Source organism: Salvelinus fontinalis, unplaced genomic scaffold (genome assembly GCF_029448725.1).
Source record: "Salvelinus fontinalis isolate EN_2023a unplaced genomic scaffold, ASM2944872v1 scaffold_0374, whole genome shotgun sequence".
Lineage (NCBI taxonomy): Eukaryota > Metazoa > Chordata > Actinopteri > Salmoniformes > Salmonidae > Salvelinus > Salvelinus fontinalis.
The window spans coordinates 120,351-140,570 of NW_026600583.1; the positions used below are offsets into that span (position 1 = coordinate 120,351).

At 43.5% G+C, this 20,220-nt stretch overlaps 1 protein-coding gene across 1 annotated transcript; it reads left to right on the top strand.

The window, feature by feature from the left end:
• The first annotated feature begins 40 nt into the window (after window positions 1-40).
• Window positions 41-20,118, top strand: LOC129845811 (gamma-taxilin-like). Its single transcript, XM_055913733.1, is given in 11 exon segments — window positions 41-68; window positions 71-156; window positions 1,521-1,791; window positions 1,955-2,046; window positions 2,246-2,416; window positions 2,881-3,075; window positions 4,984-5,103; window positions 6,265-6,339; window positions 15,977-16,069; window positions 16,588-16,683; window positions 16,852-20,118. Coding segments are annotated over 11 exon segments (1,512 nt in total). The 3' UTR covers window positions 17,137-20,118.
• Window positions 20,119-20,220: the final 102 nt, after the last annotated feature.

Consider the following 20,220-nt stretch of genomic DNA (forward strand, 5'->3'; position numbering starts at 1 on the left):
AAAGGGCTGTATAGGGAAGGGTTTTGTTTTGGTCTTGTTTATGCAACATGACAATAGGGTCAAGCAGCCCCTCCCCGTCATTATATATTGCGTCACATCATAGCGACACACTCCGATGCAAGAGACAGGGTCGATTTAAACAGTAAAAACAAACAGGTACAGTGTTGTACTTTTACGCCCTTTTCTGTGTTTCACTGACCCTACACAAATTAAGTCTGAATTTGTAAATGATTGTAACATGTTACAGTCAAACAAAAGAGAACGCCAAGTGTTAAAACATGTTTTATTTACTAAGGAAGTCCATAGCATAGTTTGCCAGTGACAGGTTGTTAGCATAGCATAAGTTAGCACTGTGTGGACTCACGCACCTGCCAAACCCAAACAGTTTGCTAATTCTTGCTAGATGGTATTTGCTTTCTATACTGCGTTCAATAATCCATACATCAATCAATACTTGATAGTAACACTTTAGTCCACAATTGTTGTTGAGTTGAATGTCAACGTTGGATTTGTTACTCAGCTAACAGGCTAACCTACAGCTAGCTCGTGTCAAAGCTAGCTAGCCTAGCGTACCAAAGGTTACTCTGACTAACGTTATAGCTATGCTAACTAGATTATTTTGAATGTGGCTCGCTAACTACATCCATTTAGCGTTAGCGTAGCCGATACATGGCGCAATGGTTTACTTTCAGTATAGCTATTAGCTAGGTAGGTAAAGTCACTTGAAATAGTTTGGAGGTTATTTGCTAACACTAATTGGCTAGCTAGTCCCTGCTAATAATACATCAAAGCTAACCAACGTTAGGTAGCTAGTTCTATTGCCACCACTGTGTGGCAAGTTGACTTGTTTGGGTGTCTTCAAATTGATTGAACTAACGGACGAGTGTAACTGCAACAGCGGTGTTTAGGCTACACCCGTCACTTGTGTTCAGTCGGATAATTATTTTATCTTCAGTGTCCGGGTTATTTAGGCAGTTAACTAAATCAAGGGTATTGAGGGGTTCCTGTGCTGATTTACATGGCGAGTCCTTCTGTTGGTGCTGTTAGGTCTAGCACGTGGTAATCCTCAGCTATCTTCTTAAAGGATTCAATCCCTTCTTGATTGTTGAGGGAACTGTGGTCCAGTGTTTCATTAATATATTAATAACTATAGTTACCACTACTGCCAATGCTACCCTAGTTATTAGAATGATCTGAACTTCGTGACCCGTGGTCAGATCAGAGTTAAGGGTGAGGACCTGTCTTGCCCTGCTAGAGTTGGTAGAGTGAGTCCGGACCAGAGATGTAAAATGGAGGACAGCATGTGGTTGCTAACTTGCTGTCTCATTACTGTCAATGTTTACAAGTGTTGTTGAAGCTATTGAAATAATTTACACACCACTGACAAGATCAGTGAATGATCAAGTATGAACCGGTTCTGTTAACAAATTGAATCAACGCTTACTCACATGGTCAGGTGTACTCAAATAGGTGGATACGACCACCGCTATTTCACTGAGTTAACTTGTCCTCTTTTCCAGTTTGGGACCAATATCATGGAGGCCACAGGGTTCTGTGGAATGGAGGTGGCAACTCGGGGGCTAGTGGGGGGATCTGGCAGCAGCTCCCCTCCAGAGCTGGACAGCCCAGGTAGCCAGGAGCACCTGGGGCTGTTTGAGCTGGTCAGTAGTTGCTGCAGTGAGGAGGTGAGAGGGGAGACTCCAGGGAGAGAGGACTGCCCGCTGGACCCCAACAATGCTGAGCTGGACCCAGACGGTGGTGGTGGCAAGATCAAGGACCAAAAGGGATTGGGTAGGTTAACACGAGACTGTTGTTGCCTGTCTAAAGCGTGTGAGGTAATATATGGAAACCACTGCATGCTGTCATGGTGATTTTAGCCAAGTTATTGAGAATGTCCCTTCCTCTTCAACGATGACAAGTGGCTGATCTCTTCACTTGTGTTGTTTTGTAACAGGAAAAGAGGTTCTCCTACTGATGCAAGCCCTGACCACACTAGCGTCCCCAGAGGAGAAGCTGGCCGCTTTGTGCAAGAAGTATGCTGATTCGGTAAGAGCTGGAAGCCTCCACATGTCTATGCTGCTTTAAGGGATTATTTTCATGTAAGACTTAACAGTATTTCATAAATTGCAGTGGGCCACTGCTAGTTGATCAGCTGGGGTTTTAGGCTGGATTTCTGTACAGCACTTTGAGATATCAGCTGATGTAAGAAGGGCTATATAAATACATTTGATTTGATGATTGACAGCTGGAGGAGAGCCGCAGTATACAGAAGCAGGTGAAGGTGCTGCAGAAGAAGCAGTCCCAGATGGTCAAAGAGAAGATCCACCTGCAGAGTGAACACAGCAAGGCCATCCTTGCACGCAGCAAGCTGGAGAGCCTCTGTAGGGAACTGCAGAGACACAACAAAACCCTCAAGGTAGGTAGTGAGGAGAGTCTGTCACACAGCAAGTCAGTTAGTGGCTACTGTAAGACTGTGTACTCATTGAACTACATAATGAATCATAGGATCTCTATGCTTGTATCAAATCACATTTTATTCATCACATGCTCTGAATACAACTGGTGTAGACTTTACAGTGAAATGCTTGCTTACGTACCTTTCCCAACGATGCAGAGTTGCAAAAATAAAATGGTAACTAACACGAGAATATGATAGAATCCACAAGAATGGAGCTACATATAGGGAGTACCAGTACCTTTCAGGGTTGGGTTCAATTTAGGTTTAAATTCAGTCAATTCCGGAAGTGAAAACTCTTCATAGAAAATATTTTTTATTCATGAATTAAATTTCAATAAATTCATGAATTGAAAACAGAATTGACCCCATCCCTGTTACCATTTTTTTTGCCGAATTGAACGTTTTGCCGTATCCCATGTCAGGATGACAACACGCAACGGTCCAGAGAGTATGAGGAGCGTCGTAAGGAGGCCACCCTTCACTTCCAGATGACGCTGAACCAGATCGAGGTGCAGATGGAACAGCACAACTCTCACAACTCCAAGCTGCGCCAGGAGAACATGGAGCTGGCACAGAAACTCAAGAAACTCATCAAACAGTACGAGCTCAGGGAGGAGGTAGGCGGACGAGACGGGTACCTCTTTCTACCCTCTGTCTTTTCGCATGCCACACATTCTGTTTCTCTCTCCCCCTTCTGTCTCTTTAGTCAGGTGCCTATGGCGGGACCTACGACATGTAGGAGCAGTCTGATTTGTACTTTGATTAGACGATTACTGCATGGGAGTGGGATTTAGTTTGGAATTCCCCCGATGGATCTTTTTTACTAGGTGTATTTTTCAGCATGTTAAATGCATTTAAGAGCCTCTGGAAATCTTTATTTTTAATTTTTTTTAAACAATTTCGTGGTATCCAATTGTTAGTAGTTACTATGTTGTCTCATCGCTACAACTACCGTACGGGCTCGGGAGAGACAAAGGTCGAAAGCCATGCGTCCTCCGAAGCACAACCCAACCAAGCCGCACTGCTTCTTAACACAGCGCGCCTCCAACCCGGAAGCCAGCCGCACCAATGTGTCGGAGGAAACACTGTGTACCTGGCCCCCTTGGTTAGCGCGCACTGCGTCCGGCCCGCCACAGGAGTCGCTGGTGCGCGATGAGACAAGGATATCCCTACCGGCCAAACCCTCCCTAACCCGGACGACGCTAGGCCAATTGTGCGTCACCCGACGAACCTCCCGGTCGCGGCCGGCTGCTACAGAGCCTGGGCGTGAACCCAGACTCTCTGGTGGCACAGCTAGAGCTGCGATGCAGTGGCCTAGACCACTGCACCACCCGGGAGGCCTCGCCTCTGGACATCTGACACATGGAGAAAGTTCCATCTAGCGTTATCTCTGGTCTGTCCTCTGCTCTGTCTGTCTGTCTGTCTGTCCCAGCACATTGACAAGGTGTCCTGTCTGTCTGTTCCCAGCACATTGACATGGTGTTCTGCTCTGCTCTGTCTGTCTGTCCTGTCTGTCTGGCCCAGCACATTGACAAGGTGTTCTGCTCTGCTCTGCTCTGCTCTGCTCTGCTCTGCTCTGCTCTGTCTGTCTGTCTGTCTGTCTGTCTGTCTGTCCCAGCACATTGACAAGGTGTTCTGCTCTGTCCTGTCTGTCTGTCCCAGCACATTGACAAGGTGTTCTGCTCTGTCTGTCTGTCTGTTCCCAGCACATTGACAAGGTGTCCTGTCTGTCTGTTCCCAGCACATTGACAAGGTGTTCTGCTCTGTCTGTCTGTCTGTTCCCAGCACATTGACAAGGTGTCCTGTCTGTCTGTTCCCAGCACATTGACATGGTGTTCTGCTCTGTCTGTCTGTCTGTCTGTCTGTCTGTCTGTCTGTCTGTCTGTCTGTCTGTTCCCAGCACATTGACATGGTGTTCTGCTCTGTCCTGTCTGTCTGTTCCCAGCACATTGACAAGGTGTTCTGCTCTGTCTGTCTGTCTGTCCCAGCACATTGACAAGGTGTTCTGTCTGTCTGTTCCCAGCACATTGACAAGGTGTTCTGCTCTGTCCTGTCTGTCTGTTCCCAGCACATTGACAAGGTGTTCTGCTCTGTCCTGTCTGTCTGTTCCCAGCACATTGACAAGGTGTCCTGTCTGTCTGTCCCCAGCACATTGACAAGGTGTCCTGTCTGTCTGTTCCCAGCACATTGACAAGGTGTCCTGTCTGTCTGTTCCCAGCACATTGACAAGGTGTCCTGTCTGTCTGTTCCCAGCACATTGACAAGGTGTCCCGTCTGTCTGTTCCCAGCACATTGACAAGGTGTCCTGTCTGTTCCCAGCACATTGACAAGGTGTCCTGTCTGTTCCCAGCACATTGACAAGGTGTCCTGTCTGTCTGTTCCCAGCACATTGACAAGGTGTCCTGTCTGTCTGTTCCCAGCACATTGACAAGGTGTCCTGTCTGTCTGTTCCCAGCACATTGACAAGGTGTCCTGTCTGTCTGTTCCCAGCACATTGACAAGGTGTCCTGTCTGTCTGTTCCCAGCACATTGACAAGGTGTTCAAGCACAAGGAGAAGCAGCAGCAGTTGGTGGATGCCAAGCTCCAGAGGACAGCTGAGCTGATGAGAGAGTTGGAGGGGAAGCAGCAGAGAGAGAGAGACTTTGTGAGTCCCACTGCCATGTGTTATTATTCTGATCATGCTCTAGCTAGCTACAAATAACTGGAGGGCTGTGTTCCATAGGGCACACAACTGAAAACATTTTTCAATTGCAACTTAAAATGATGTCCAGGTGCCTAATGAACACAACCCAGGACACAATATCTGTTTCTCTCTGTAATAACTGGAAGTGAGTGACGGTTGTCTGTTTGCATTGACTCATTGATTGTATTGGTTGTCTGTTTGCATTGACTCATTGATTGTATTGGTTGTCTGTTTGCATCGACTCATTGATTGTATTGGTTGTCTGTTTGCATTGACTCATTGGTTGTCTGTTTGCATTGACTCATTGGTTGTCTGTTTGCATTGACTCATTGACTCATTGGTTGTCTGTTTGCATTGACTCATTGGTTGTCTGTTTGCATTGACTCATTGCCTCATTGGTTGTCTGTTTGCATTGACTCGTTGATTGTATTGGTTGTCTGTTTGCATTGACTCGTTGATTGTATTGGTTGTCTGTTTGCATCGACTCATTGATTGTATTGGTTGTCTGTTTGCATCGACTCATTGATTGTATTGGTTGTCTGTTTGCATCGACTCATTGATTGTATTGGTTGTCTGTTTGCATCGACTCATTGATTGTATTGGTTGTCTGTTTGCATCGACTCATTGATTGTATTGGTTGTCTGTTTGCATTGACTCATTGATTGTATTGGTTGTCTGTTTGCATTGACTCATTGATTGTATTGGTTGTCTGTTTGCATTGACTCATTGACTCATTGGTTGTCTGTTTGCATTGACTCATTGGTTGTCTGTTTGCATTGACTCATTGGTTGTCTGTTTGCATCGACTCGTTGATTGTATTGGTTGTCTGTTTGCATCGACTCATTGATTGTATTGGTTGTCTGTTTGCATCGACTCATTGATTGTATTGGTTGTCTGTTTGCATTGACTCATTGATTGTATTGGTTGTCTGTTTGCATTGACTCATTGGTTGTCTGTTTGCATTGACTCATTGGTTGTCTGTTTGCATCGACTCGTTGATTGTATTGGTTGTCTGTTTGCATTGACTCATTGATTGTATTGGTTGTCTGTTTGCATTGACTCATTGATTTGTATTGGTTGTCTGTTTGTCAGAAGTTGTGACCATTTCCGTCTCCTGTTCAGCTCCTGAAAGACGCCACCGAGTGGAGACATGAGTGTGAGCTGTTGAAGGAACAGGAGACTCAGCTCAAACAGCAGGTAACTAGCTGCCTTTTCCTTCCCTGTTCTGCCAGTCAGTTTATATGGAGGGTGAATGTATGTGAATGTGTTTATATGGAGGGTGAATGTGTGTTTATATGGAGGGTGAATGTGTGTTTATATGGATGGTGACTGTATGTGAATGTGTGTTTATATGGAGGGTGAATGTGTGTATATATGGAGGGTGACTATGTGAATGTGTGTTTATATGGAGGGTGACTGTATGTGAATGTGTGTTTATATGGAGGGTGACTCTATGTGAATGTGTGTTTATATGGAGGGTGACTATGTTAATGTGTGTGTATGTATATGGATGGTGAATGTGTATATACAGTTAAGTCGGAAGTTTACATACACCTTAGCCAAATACATTTAAACTCAGTTTTTCACAATTCCTGACATTTAATCCTAGTAAAAATTCCCTGTTATAGGTCAGTTAGGATCACAACTTTATTTTAAGAATGTGGAATGTCAGAATAATAGTAGAGAGAATTATTTATTTCAGCTTTTATTTCTTTCATCTCATTCCCAGTGGGTCAGAAGTTTACATACACTCAATTAGTATTTGGTAGCATTGCCTTTAAATTGTTTAACTTGGGTCAAACATTTTGGGTAGCTTTCCACAATAAATTGGGTGAATTTTGGCCCGTTCCTCCTGACAGAGCTGGTGTAACTGAGTCAGGTTTGTAGGCCTCCTTGCTCGCACATGCTTTTTCAGTTCTGCCCACACTTTTTCTATGGGATTGAGGTCAGGGCTTTGTGATGGCCACTCTAATACCTTGACTTTGTTGTCCTTAAGCGATTTTGCCACAACATTGGAAGTACGCTTTGGGTCATTGTCCATTTGGAAGACCCATTTGCGACCAAGCTTTAACTTCCTGACTGATGTCTTGAGATGTTGCTTCAATATATAAACATAGTTTTCCCTCCATGATTCCATCTATTTTGTGAAGTGCACCAGTCCCTCCTGCAGCAAAGCACCCCCACAACATGATGCTGCCACCCCCATGCTTCACGATTGGGATGGTGTTCTTCGGGGATGGGGGAAGGTGTTCTCCTTTGCTGTTGTTCTGGCATTGATTTGCACTTTTCGCACCAAAGTACGTTCATCTCTAGGAGACAGAACATGTCTCCTTTCTGAGCGGTATGACGGCTGCCTGGTCCCATGGTGTTTATACTTGCGTACTATTTTTTGTGCAGATGAACGTGGTACCTTCAGGCGCTTGGAAATTGTTCCCAAGGATGAACCAGACTTTTTCTGAGGTCTTGGCTGATTTCTTTTGATTTTCCCATGATGTCAAGCAAAGAGGCACTGAGTTTGAAGGTAGGCCTTGAAATACATCCACAGGTACACCTCCAATTGACTCAAATGATGTCAGTTAGCCCTATCAAAAGCTTCCAAAGCCATGACATTTTCTGGAATTTTCCAAGCTGTTTAAAGGCAGTCAACTTAGTGCATGTAAACTTCTGACCCACTGGAATTGTGATACAGTGAATTATAAGTGAAATAATCTGTCTGTAAACAATTGTTGGAAAAAATGACTTGTGTGATGCACAAGTAGATGTCGTAACTGACTTGCCAAAACTATAGTTTGTTAACAAGACATTTGGGGAGTGGTTGAAAAACTAGTTTTAATGACTCCAACTTAAGTGTATGTAAACTTCCGACTTACCCTGTATATGGATGGTAACTGTATGTTTATGTGTTAATGTGTGTGTGTGTGTATATATATATATATATATATATAGAGAGAGAGAGAGAGAGAGAGAGAGGGTGACTATGTGACTGTGTGTTCATGTGGAGGGTGACTGAATGTGTGTTTATGTGAAGGGTGACTATGTGGATGTGTGTTTGTGGAGGGTGACTGTATATTAATGAGTGTATATATATGGAGGGTGACTGTATATTAATGAGTGTATATATATTGGTGACTGTATATTGAGTGCTTATGTGGAGGATGACTGTATATTAATGAGTGTTAATGTGGAGGGTGACTATGTTCATGTGGAGGGTGACTGTTCATGTGTGTGTAATATATATATTGAGGGTGACTGTATGTTAATGTGTGTTCATGTGAAGGGTGACTGTGTGTATATATATATATATGTGGAGGGTGACTATGTTCATGTGGAGGGTGACTGTTCATGTGTGTGTGATATATATATTGAGGGTGACTGTATGTTAATGTGTGTTCATGTGAAGGGTGACTGTGTGTATATATATATATATGTGGAGGGTGACTATGTTCATGTGTGTGTGTTTATATATGGAGGGTGACTATATGTTAATGTGGAGGGTGACTGTTAATGTGTGTGTGTATATATATGGATGGTGACTATGTTAATGTGTATATATGTGGAGGGTGTCTATGTTAATGTGTGTGTAAAAATATGGAGGTTGACTATGTTATGTTAATGTGTGTGTGTGTATATATGGATGGTGACTGTATGTTAATGTGTATATATATGGAGGGTGACTGTATGTTAATGTGTATATATATGGAGGGTGACTGTATGTTAATGTGTATATATATGGAGGGTGACTGTATGTTAATGTGTATATATATGGAGGGTGACTGTATGTTAATGTGTATATATATGGAGGGTGACTGTATGTTAATGTGTATATATATGGAGGGTGACTGTATGTTAATGTGTATATAAATGGAGGGTGACTGTATGTTAATGTGGAGGGTGACTGTGTGTGTGTGTGTGTATATATATATATATATATATATATATAGTGGGGCAAAAAGTATTTAGTCAGCCACCAGTTGTGCAAGTTCTCCCACTTAAAAAGATGAGAGAGGCCTGTAATTTTCATCATTGGTACACTTCAACTATGACAGAGAAAATGAGAAAAAAAAATCCAGAAAATCACATTGTAGGATTTTTAATGAATTTATTTGCAAATTATGGTGGAAAATAAGTATTTGGTCACCTACAAACAAGCAAGATTTCTGGCTCTCACAGACCTGTAACTTCTTCTTTAAGAGGCTCCTCTGTCCTCCACTCGTTACCTGTATTAATGGCATCAGTATAAAAGACACCTGTCCACAACCTCAAACAGTCACACTCCAAACTCCACTATGGCCAAGACCAAAGAGCTGTCAAAGGACACCAGAAACAAAATTGTAGTCCTGCACCAGGCTGGGAAGACTGAATCTGCAATAGGTAAGCAGCTTGGTTTGAAGAAATCAACTGTGGGAGCAATTATTAGGAAATGGAAGACATACAAGACCACTGAAAATCTCCCTCGATCTGGGGCTCCACGCAGATCTCACCCCGTGGGGTCAAAATTATCACAAGAACGGTGAGCAGGGCCTCCCGGGTGGCGCAGTGGTCTAGGGCACTGCATCGCAGTGCTAACTGCGCCACCAGAGTCTCTGGGTTCGCGCCCAGGCTCTGTCGCAGCCGGCCGCGACCGGGAGGTCCGTGGGGCGACGCACAATTGGCATAGCGTCATCCGGGGTAGGGAGGGTTTGGCCGGTAGGGATATCCTTGTCTCATCGCGCTCCAGCGACTCCTGTGGCGGGCCGGGCGCAGTGTGCGCCAACCAAGGGGGGCAGGTACACAGTGTTTCCTCCGACACATTGGTGCGGCTGGCTTCCGGGTTGGAGGCGCGCTGTGTTAAAGAAGCAGTACTGCTGGTTGGGTTGTGCTTCGGAGGACGCATAACTTTCGACCTTCGTCTCTCCCGAGCCCGTACGGGAGTTGTAGCGATGAGACAAGGTAGTAATTACTAGCGATTGGATACCACGAAAATTGGGGAGAAAATGGGATAAAAAATAAATAAAAAATAAAAATACAAAAAACGGTGAGCAAAAATCCCAGAACCACACGGGGGGACCTAGTGAATGACCTGCAGAGAGCTGGGACCAAAGTAACAAAGCCTACCATCAGTAACACACTACGCCGCCAGGGACTCAAATCCTGCAGTGCCAGACGTGTCCCCCTCCTTAAGCCAGGCCCGTCTGAAGTTTGCTAGAGAGCATTTGTGTGATCTAGAAGAAGATTGGGAGAATGTCATATGGTCAGATGAAACCAAAATAGAACTTTTTGGTAAAAACTCAACTCGTCGTGTTTGGAGGACAAAGAATGCTGAGTTGCATCCAAGGAACACCATACCTATTGTGAAGCATGGGGGTGGAAATATCATCCTTTGGGGCTGTTTTTCTGCAAAGGGACCAGGACGACTGATCCGTGTAAAGCAGGGGTGTCAAAGTCAAATGGACGGAGGGCCAAATAAAAAATTTAGCTACAAGCCGAGGGCCGGACTGTTCGAATGTTCATTGAAAAATTTTTAAATGACGCATATAGTCTAGTGAACCTAATTGAACCTACTGAAAACCTAACAAATATATTCCAATATGATCAGATAAATAAAGCAATATTTTCTTATGGCTCTGTCAGTAATCTTTAATTTTCAACAGACACAAAAGACAAATTTCCTTTATATAAAAATCCCCATAACATGAACATTAAATGAAAGAAACCGGTATTCAAGGCACCATCAGTAGCCTATATTTTCTATTTTAGCAAAAGTGGGCTAAATTTACTTCAAAGAAAAAAACAATAATAGCAATTTTCTATCATCCACTCAACTGAAATATTTTTAAAATATAATTGGATTGAAATACAATAAAATAAAGTGCAAAAATCTATTAATCAAAAACAACACTTTGTTTAAGGAGAAGTAACATGCAGTGAAAACAAATATTAAACTTTAACTTTTAAACTTGAACTGAGTAAAAACTCTAAATATGTGATTGCACAGTAATGTTCACTTGTTTGAGGTTGAGGGTGATACTTGGTGGTGTCCCACCTTTTCCACAAGTTCATCAATGTTCGGGGTAAGGCTCTGAGCTGAGGAAATCCTCAGAATTGAGTGGAGGTGTTCAGCAGTAAGTCGACTTCTGTGTGATGTTTTGTTCAGGTTCATCAAAGAAAACAGTTGTTCACACAGGTATGTGCTGCCAAACATAGACAACGTTTGAGCAGCCTGGATGCGCAGCTGGGGCATTGTGTCGGGGAGGAAACGGGCGAACTCCGCAGCACCCACTGCCGCATATTTTGCCCTCAGTGCATCATTGCATTGGAGGTCAATCAACTCCATTTGGAGGTTTGGTGGTGAGCTTTCCACGTCAACAGCAAATGGGTTACCGAGCAGTTCCAACCTGCTTTTTTGTGCTTCAAAGTCAGCAAATCGGCGTCGAAAGTCAGCGGCAAGCATACCTATTTTATCAGCCAACTGTGCGCTCGGGAACGCACTGGTAGAGAGCTTCTCTTTCATGGTCTGGCAGCTGGGAAAGTGGCTCAAATTTTCTTTCCGCATCTGCGTCTCCCACAGAGTCAGTTTGGTTTTAAATGCCTTCACTGTACTGTACATATCAGAGATGACATGATCCCGACCCTGCAGCTGCGAATTCATTGCATTCAGATGACTCGTAATGTCACACAGAAAAGCCATTTCACACAGAAACATTTCGTCTCGGAGTTGTGTTGTGTCTTTCCCTTTGCTGTCCAAGAACAGACAAATCTCCTCACGAAGCTCGAAACATCTTTGAAGCACCTTTCCCTGGCTTAGCCATCGCACCTCTGTGTGATAAGGCAAATCACCATGCTCCGTTTCTAACTCCGTCAGAAATGCCTTGAACTGGCGGTGATTCAAACCTTTGGCTCTGATAAAGTTAACTGTGCGCGTGATGATGCTCATTACATGCTCCATTTTCAAGGCTTTACCGCACAACGCTTCCTGGTGTATGATACAATGATAAGCTGTCAGCTCACCTGTCGCGTTTTCCTCTTGCATCTTTTCCCGTATCTTCGCCACCAGTCCGCTCCTGTGTCCACACATCGCAGGTGCTCCGTCGGTTGTCAAACCCACGAGTTTTTCCCAAGGCAGCTCCATCTCATTTACACATCTTGACACCTCTTCATACAAATCATGCCCCGTAGTTGTGCCATGCATAGGACGTAAAGCCAAAAACTCCTCTGTCACGCTTAGGCTGGAGTCCACTCCGCGGATGAAAATTGACAACTGGGCAATGTCAGAAATGTCGGTGCTCTCATCCACAGCCAAGGAATATGCAATGAAATCTTTTCCCTTTTTCACAAGCTGCTCTTTTAGATTGATGGACAACTGGTCTACTCTCTCGGCAATGGTGTTTCTGCTCAGACTCACATTTAAAAAGAGTTGCCTTTTTTCTGGGCAAACTTCGTCACAAACTTTAATCATGCAGTTTTTGATGAAATCCCCCTCCGTAAATGGCCGGGCTGATTTAGCGATCTCTTCTGCCAAAATAAAACTGGCCTTGACAGCAGCCTGGCCTTGTGATTTGGCTTTTTTGAACAGAGCCTGTCGAGATTTGAGGCCTCGTTTTAATTCCTCTGCCTTTTGTAGCCTTTGTTCCATGTCCATATTCTTGTTTTTGTCCGCGTGTTTCGTTTCATAATGTCGTCTCAGATTATACTCTTTCAGTACCGCCACACTTTCTCCACACAGAAGACACACAGGTTTTCCAGCTACCTCCGTGAACATATACTCCGACTCCCACCTTGTTTGAAACCCCCGGTTCTCAGTGTCCACCTTCCGTTTTGCCATTTTTGATGGGTATCTGAAAGTTAATTTTACTGTGATGCTGACGACTGCTGTGCCAATAAATATTGAAATGAAGCAGCCTACTGCTCGGTGCGTCACCGTTGCATTGTGGGAAATGTAGTATTGGTGCGTGTAAAAGATCTGCGGGCTGCCGGCTTGCTGCGGTCTGCGGGCCGGTTCTAATAATAAATCAAGATCATCCCAGGGGCCGTAAAAAACCTTCTCGCGGGCCGGATGTGGCCCGCGGGCCTTGACTCTGACATATGTGGTGTAAAGGAAAGAATGAATGGGGCCATGTATCGTGAGATTTTGAGTGAAAACCTCCTTCCATCAGCAAGGGCATTGAAGATGAAACGTGGCTGGGTCTTTCAGCATGACAATGATCCCAAACACACCGCCCGGGCAACGAAGGAGTGGCTTTGTAAGAAGCATTTCAAGGTCCTGGAGTGGCCTAGCCAGTCTCCAGATCTCAACCCCATAGAAAATCTTTGGAGGGAGTTGAAAGTCCGTGTTGCCCAGCAACAGCCCCAAAACATCACTGCTCTAGAGGAGATCTGCATGGAGGAATGGGCCAAAATACCAGCAACAGTGTGTGAAAACCTTGCGAAGACTTACAGAAAATATTTGACCTCTGTCATTGCCAACAAAGGGTATATAACAAAGTATTGAGATAAACTTTTGTTATTGACCAAATACTTATTTTCTACCATAATTTGCAAATAAATTCATTAAAAATCCTACAATGTGATTTTCTGGATTTTTTTTTCTCATTTTCTCTGTCATAGTTGAAGGGTACCTATGATGAAAATTACAGGCCTCTCATCTTTTTAAGTGGGAGAACTTGCACAATTGGTGGCTGACTAAATACTTTTTTGCCCCACTGTATATGGATGGTGACTATGTTAATGTGTGTATGTATTAGAGGTCGACCGATTTATGACTTTTCAATGCTGATACCGATTATTGGAGGACCAAAAAAGCCGATACCGATTAATCAGACGTTTTTTAAATGTAATTAATTAATTTGTAATAATGACAATTACAACAATACTTAATTAACACTTATTTTAACTTAATATAATACATCAATCAAATCAATTTAGCCTCAAATAAATAATGAAACATGTTCAATTTGGTTTAAATAATGCAAAAACAAAGTGTTGGAGGAAAGTAAAAGTGCAATATGTGCCATGTAAGAAAGCTAACGTTTAAGTTCCTTGCACAGAACATGAGAACATATGAAAGCTGGTGGTTCCTTTTAACATGAGTCTTCAATATTCCCAGGTAAGAACTTTAGGTTGTAGTTATTATAGGAATTATAGGACTATTTCTCTCAATACCATTTGTATTTCTTATACCTTTGACTATTGGATGTTCTTATAGGCACTTTAGTATTGCCAGTGTAACAGTATAGCTTCTGTCCCTCTCCTCGCCCCTACCTGGGCTCGAACCAGGAACACATCAATAACAGCCACCCTCGAAGCATCGTTACCCATCGCTCCACTTGCAGAGCAAGGGGAACAACTACTCCAAGTCTCGGAGCGAGTGACGTCACCGATTTTTAGCACACACCCCGCTAACTAGCTAGCCATTTCACATCGGTTACACCAGCCTAATCTCGGGAGTTGATAGTCATTAACAGCTCAATGCTTGAAGCATTGCGAAGAGCTGCTGGCAAAACGCACGAAGGTGCTGTTTGAATGAATCAGTACAAGCATGCTGCTGCCTACCATCGCTCAGTCAGACTGCTCTATCAAATCATAGACTTCATTATAACATAATAACACAGAGCCTTTGGTCGAATCCGGAAACTATAATTTCGAAAGCGAAACGTTTATTCTTTCAGTGAAATACGGAACCGTTCCGTATTTTATCTAACGGGTGGCATCCATAAGTTTAAATATTTCTGTTGCATTGCACAACCTTCAATGTTATGTCATAATTAGTTCGCAACGAGCCAGGCGGCCCAAACTGTTGCATATACCCTGACTGCGTGCAATGAACACGAGAAGTGTCACAATTTCACCTGGTTAATATTGCCTGCTAACCTGGATTTCTTTTAACTAATTATGCAGGTTTAAAAATATATACTTCTGTGTATTGATTTTAAGAAAGGCATTGATGTTTATGGTTAGGCACAGTCGTGCAACGATTGTGCTTTTTTCTCAAATGCGCTTTTGTTATCATCCCCCGTTTGGCGAAGTTGGCTGTCTTTGTTAGGAAGAAATAGTCTTCACACAGTTCGCAACGAGCCAGGCGGCCCAAACTGCTGCATATACGCTGACTCTGTTGCAAGAGAAGTGACACCATTTCCATAGTTAAAATAAATTCATGTTAGCAGGCAATATTAACTAAATATGCAGGTTTAAAAATATATACTTGTGTATTGATTTTAAGAAAGGCATTGATGTTTATGGTTAGGTACACGGAGCAACGACAGTCCTTTTTCGCGAATGCCACCGCATCGATTATATGCAACGCAGGACACGCTAGATAAACTAGTAATATCATCAACCATGTGTAGTTAGCTAGTGACAATGATTGATTGATTGTTTTTTTATGCTAGCTAGCAACTTACCTTGCCTTCTTACTGCATTCGCATAACAGGCAGGCTCCTGGTGGAGTGCAATGTAAAGCAGGTGGTTAGAGCGTTGGACTAGTTAACCGTAAGGTTGCAAGATTGAATCCCCGAGCTGACAAGGTCAAAATCTGTCGTTCTGCCCCTGAACAAGGCAGTTAACCCACCGTTCCTAGGCCGTCATTGTAAATAAGAATGTGTTCTTAACTGACTTGCCAAGTTAAAGAAAGGTGTAAAAAATATATATATATATGTATATTAAAAAAAATCGTCCAAATCGGTGTCCAAAATACAGATTTCCGATTTTGTTATGAAAACTTGAAATCGGCCCTAATTAATCTGCCATTCCGATTAATCGGTCGACCTCTAGTATATATATATATATATGGAGGGTGACTATGTTAATGTGTGTATATATATATGGACAGTGACTATGTTCATGTGTTTGTGATTTTTAGCTCTCTTTGTACATGGACAAGTTTGAGGAGTTTCAGACCACTCTGGCGAAAAGCAACGAGGTGTTCACTACCTTCAGACAGGAGATGGAGAAGGTTTGGAACTGAACATTTAACATGAAACACCCTTGTGTTTCTTTCGTATATAGCTGGAAGGGTTTAGGTCTGTAGACCTCTCTCTATAGCTGGAAGGGTTTAGGTCTGTAGACCTCTCTCTATAGCTGGAAGGGTTTAGGTCTGTAGACCTCTCTCTATAGCTGGAAGGGTTTAGGTCTGTAGACCTCTCTCTATAGCTGGAAGGGTTTAGGTCTGTAGACCTCTCTCTCTCTATATAGCTGGAAGGGTTTAGGTCTGTAGACCTCTCTCTCTATATAGCTGGAAGGGTTTAGGTCTGTAGACCTCTCTCTATAGCTGGAAGGGTTTAGGTCTGTAGACCTCTCTATAGCTGGAAGGGTTTAGGTCTGTAGACCTCTCTCTATAGATGGAAGGGTTTAGGTCTGTAGACCTCTCTCTATAGCTGGAAGGGTTTAGGTCTGTAGACCTCTCTCTATAGCTGGAAGGGTTTAGGTCTGTAGACCTCTCTCTATAGCTCTGATCTTTCTTCTGTTTTCCAGATGACTAAGAAGATCAAGAAGCTGGAGAAGGAGACGACTCTGTGGAGAACGAAGTGGGAGACCAACAACCAGGCTCTGCTACAGATGGCTGAGGAGGTGAGATGAGAAACTCTTGCAAAGGGCCATCTTATGTTATCATTTACTAATAGTAGCAGAAATGTAAGAATATTTTTGTGCTGTAAAATTTCACGAAGTATTTCAATGAATGTCACTTAATTGTAGAATATGTGATGTTGAATGTGGTTTGCTGTTTGTCCTCTCCAGAAGACACTGCGGGACAACCATTACAAGGGCCTGCATGGGAAGCTGGAGTGCCTGGAGAAACTGTGCCGGGCTTTGCAGAAGGAGAGGGACGACCTCACCACCAAACTGGGAGACCTACAGTCAACAACCGAGGAGGAGGAGGGGACGGGACCTCCAGACCCCCAGCCCAGCCAGGAGTCTACCCAGGATGAGATGTCTCCGCCTGGGAGAGGGGAAGAGACGCAGCCCCCTACTACCCCTGAACTGGAGCTAGAGTCCTCCACCACAGAGCAACTTGACAACTGAGCCACTAACCCCCGCTGCCTTTTTGGGGGTATATTTGAATACAGTATATCTTTTTTTGTGTGTTTAAAGTTATAATTAAGATTAAAATGACTGCATTATTAACAATGAATATAATACTTTTTGCCCTGACTGTACATTGTAAAAATGGGCTTTGTGGTGAGCACTAGGCTCCCCATTTTTCTACCACATTTGTATTTTCTTAGATTGTCTTCATGCTGTTGGTCAGTCACAGGGCTGTTGTTCAGTCACAGGGCTGTTGTTCAGCAGCTTTCTCGTGGTCAGTCACAGGACTCTTGTTCAGCAGCTTTCTCGTGGTCAGTCAGAGCTGTTGTTCAGCAACTTTCTCGTGGTCAGTCACAGGGCTGTTCAGTCACAGGGCTGTTGTTCAGCAGCTTTCTCGTGGTCAGTCACAGGGCTGTTGTTCAGTCACAGGGCTGTTGTTCAGCAGCTTTCTCGTGGTCAGTCACAGGGCTGTTGTTCAGCAGCTTTCTCGTGGTCAGTCACAGGGCTGTTGTTCAGCAGCTTTCTCGTGGTCAGTCACAGGGCTGTTGTTCAGCAGCTTTCTCGTGGTCAGTCACAGGGCTGTTGTTCAGCAGCTTTCTCGTGGTCAGTCACAGGGCTGTTGTTCAGCAGCTTTCTCGTGGTCAGTCACAGGGCTGTTGTTCAGCAGCTTTCTCGTGGTCAGTCAGAGCTGTTGTTCAGCAGCTTTCTCGTGGTCAGTCACAGGGCTGTTGTTCAGTCACAGGGCTGTTGTTCAGCAGCTTTCTCGTGGTCAGTCACAGGGCTGTTGTTCAGCAGCTTTCTCGTGGTCAGTCACAGGGCTGTTGTTCAGCAGCTTTCTCGTGGTCAGTCACAGGGCTGTTGTTCAGCAGCTTTCCCGTGGTCAGTCACAGGGCTGTTGTTCAGTCACAGAGCTGTTGTTCAGCAACTTTCTCGTGGTCAGTCACAGGGCTGTTGTTCAGTCCCAGGGCTGTTGTTCAGCAGCTTTCCCGTGGTCAGTCACAGGGCTGTTGTTCAGCAGCTTTCTCGTGGTCAGTCACAGGGCTGTTGTTCAGCAGCTTTCCAGTTGGACTAAAATTATACTTTGTCTTTCTCCCATTTCCCAATTTCCTCTACAGTCTGACAGCATCTCTTTTGCAGCTTTCTTCCATTGAAAAATCTATATTTTGGAGTTGTAGTCAGATCAAATCTCTTTTGAACTGATATTGTAGTGGGATTTTAAATTCTGTCATATGCATATTGAAGTAGCCTTGTTGCGACTAACTGAATCTTGTCTAGGAACAGAAATAGCAGGGCATTGTACAGTAGAAGAGTTGCAGACATACAATGTTTATCTCAGACCAGGGTCCATAGATTTACTAGAATGGGAATTCCCATTCAAGTCAATGTAACATGATTGGTTGACATGTATTTCTATGGCGGAGCCATTTTAGTCATTGGGTTGTCATGATGGAATCTTCTGGCTTTCTAATACCTCAGCACTGGTGTTTAGTTTCAGTCAAGTCTCCTTTTTGAAGTAGCTGGGAATTGAAAAGGAAATTCCCTGTCCTTTTAACATAAGACTGAGTCTAAAGGGTTAAATCTGTTCATCTTTGACCAAGATGCTATCCAGTCAAGACAGCACGTTCAGTCATTGTAGGTTCCCAGTTTCTGCAGGAGGACCCCTGGTTCTGATGCTGCTGTACCTACAGGCTTTCTTGGTTTGTAATTCCATTAGCCTGCCCCCAGATCTGTGTGGTCCAACTTGATCATGAGTTGGGAAAGAGCACAATAGACCTGGGACCAGGCTATCATTCCAATACTCCAAGGGCCAAATTGCTCTCCTTAAAACTGATACCTCCACATGGAGAGAGGGGTGCATTGGGTTAAGGGCTCACAATGTAATTTTACTTCTGTGTGATCATTTGGCTGGAGAAGTCAGTGAGGTACTTTACTGCAGACACTGTGGGCCTTCAGGAACTGATTCTGCTTGGTAACTTAGGGTTGTGTTCCAGACCAGTGAACATACATTTATATGGGACGTAATGTTTCTTGGGCTCCAAATAGGCTTCTTTCTATTCCTTATGCCGGTGTTTTGTTGAGACAGAAATTGGTTTTATTTCTGGAAGCAAAAAAAAGATGACTGAAGAAAAAATACATGGATTTATAAGGTGCCTTGTCATCTTACATACTTTAAAACATGTGATTTGCTTTTTAATATTTTTTACAAACACCTATGAATGTAATGTTTGAATTACAACACGGACATTCAATAAGAACTTATTTGGCATTGGAGATACTTGCCAACATGTGGAGTACTGAATGTAGATAAATGTCACCCATATCTTGTAATGAGAACGATGGTGGTTTTGGGCCCCAGGTCAGGGTTGTGTTCATTAGGCAGCAAACAAATTGAAACTGGGTTCAATAACTTAAACCCTTGATCGGATGCGTGCCCTAATCAACACTACCCAGGTTCCCCGATCATCTACCTAGAAACATCACTGATATCACCAGCTCCCACTTTTGCATTGTTTTGTGAAATGTCATAAGGATTTAATTGAGAGCACAGCCCCTGAAGTTCTAAATGTGAAGATGGGTCCAAGCCATGGTTTGGGGATACTGTAGCTTAAATCAAGTTCAATACTTTACTCTGTCATGTGATGGTAAATGTAAAGATGACGCTATAGGATTGATGTGGTCCAGGTCAGTTGGATGTAGCCTGAGTCCATCTGCTTGGGCTATTATGCCAACTCAGTGTCATACTTGATTGACAGCAATGAAATAAGCAAAAAGCACAAACAGACTGGTACTCAGGCTATTGTGGATGCCAGTTAAACTCAGGTTATGTAAAGACATCTACCTCTGCAGGTGAAGAACTGTGAAAGCAGAGCTAGTTAATGTTCAGAAAGCTTTGAGCCTACATCCCCCTTTATAAGATCGTGAAATGTTCTTATAGTCCCGTCTCTCGCTTTTCAATAAACTATTTTGTAGAATTTCAAACTTGGTTGTCATTGTAACTTCCTAGTTTGCTCTGTTTAAATTGGTCTATTGTGAATGAAGTGAACTTAATTTCTAGGCAGTACACACACAACCTTGCGTGGC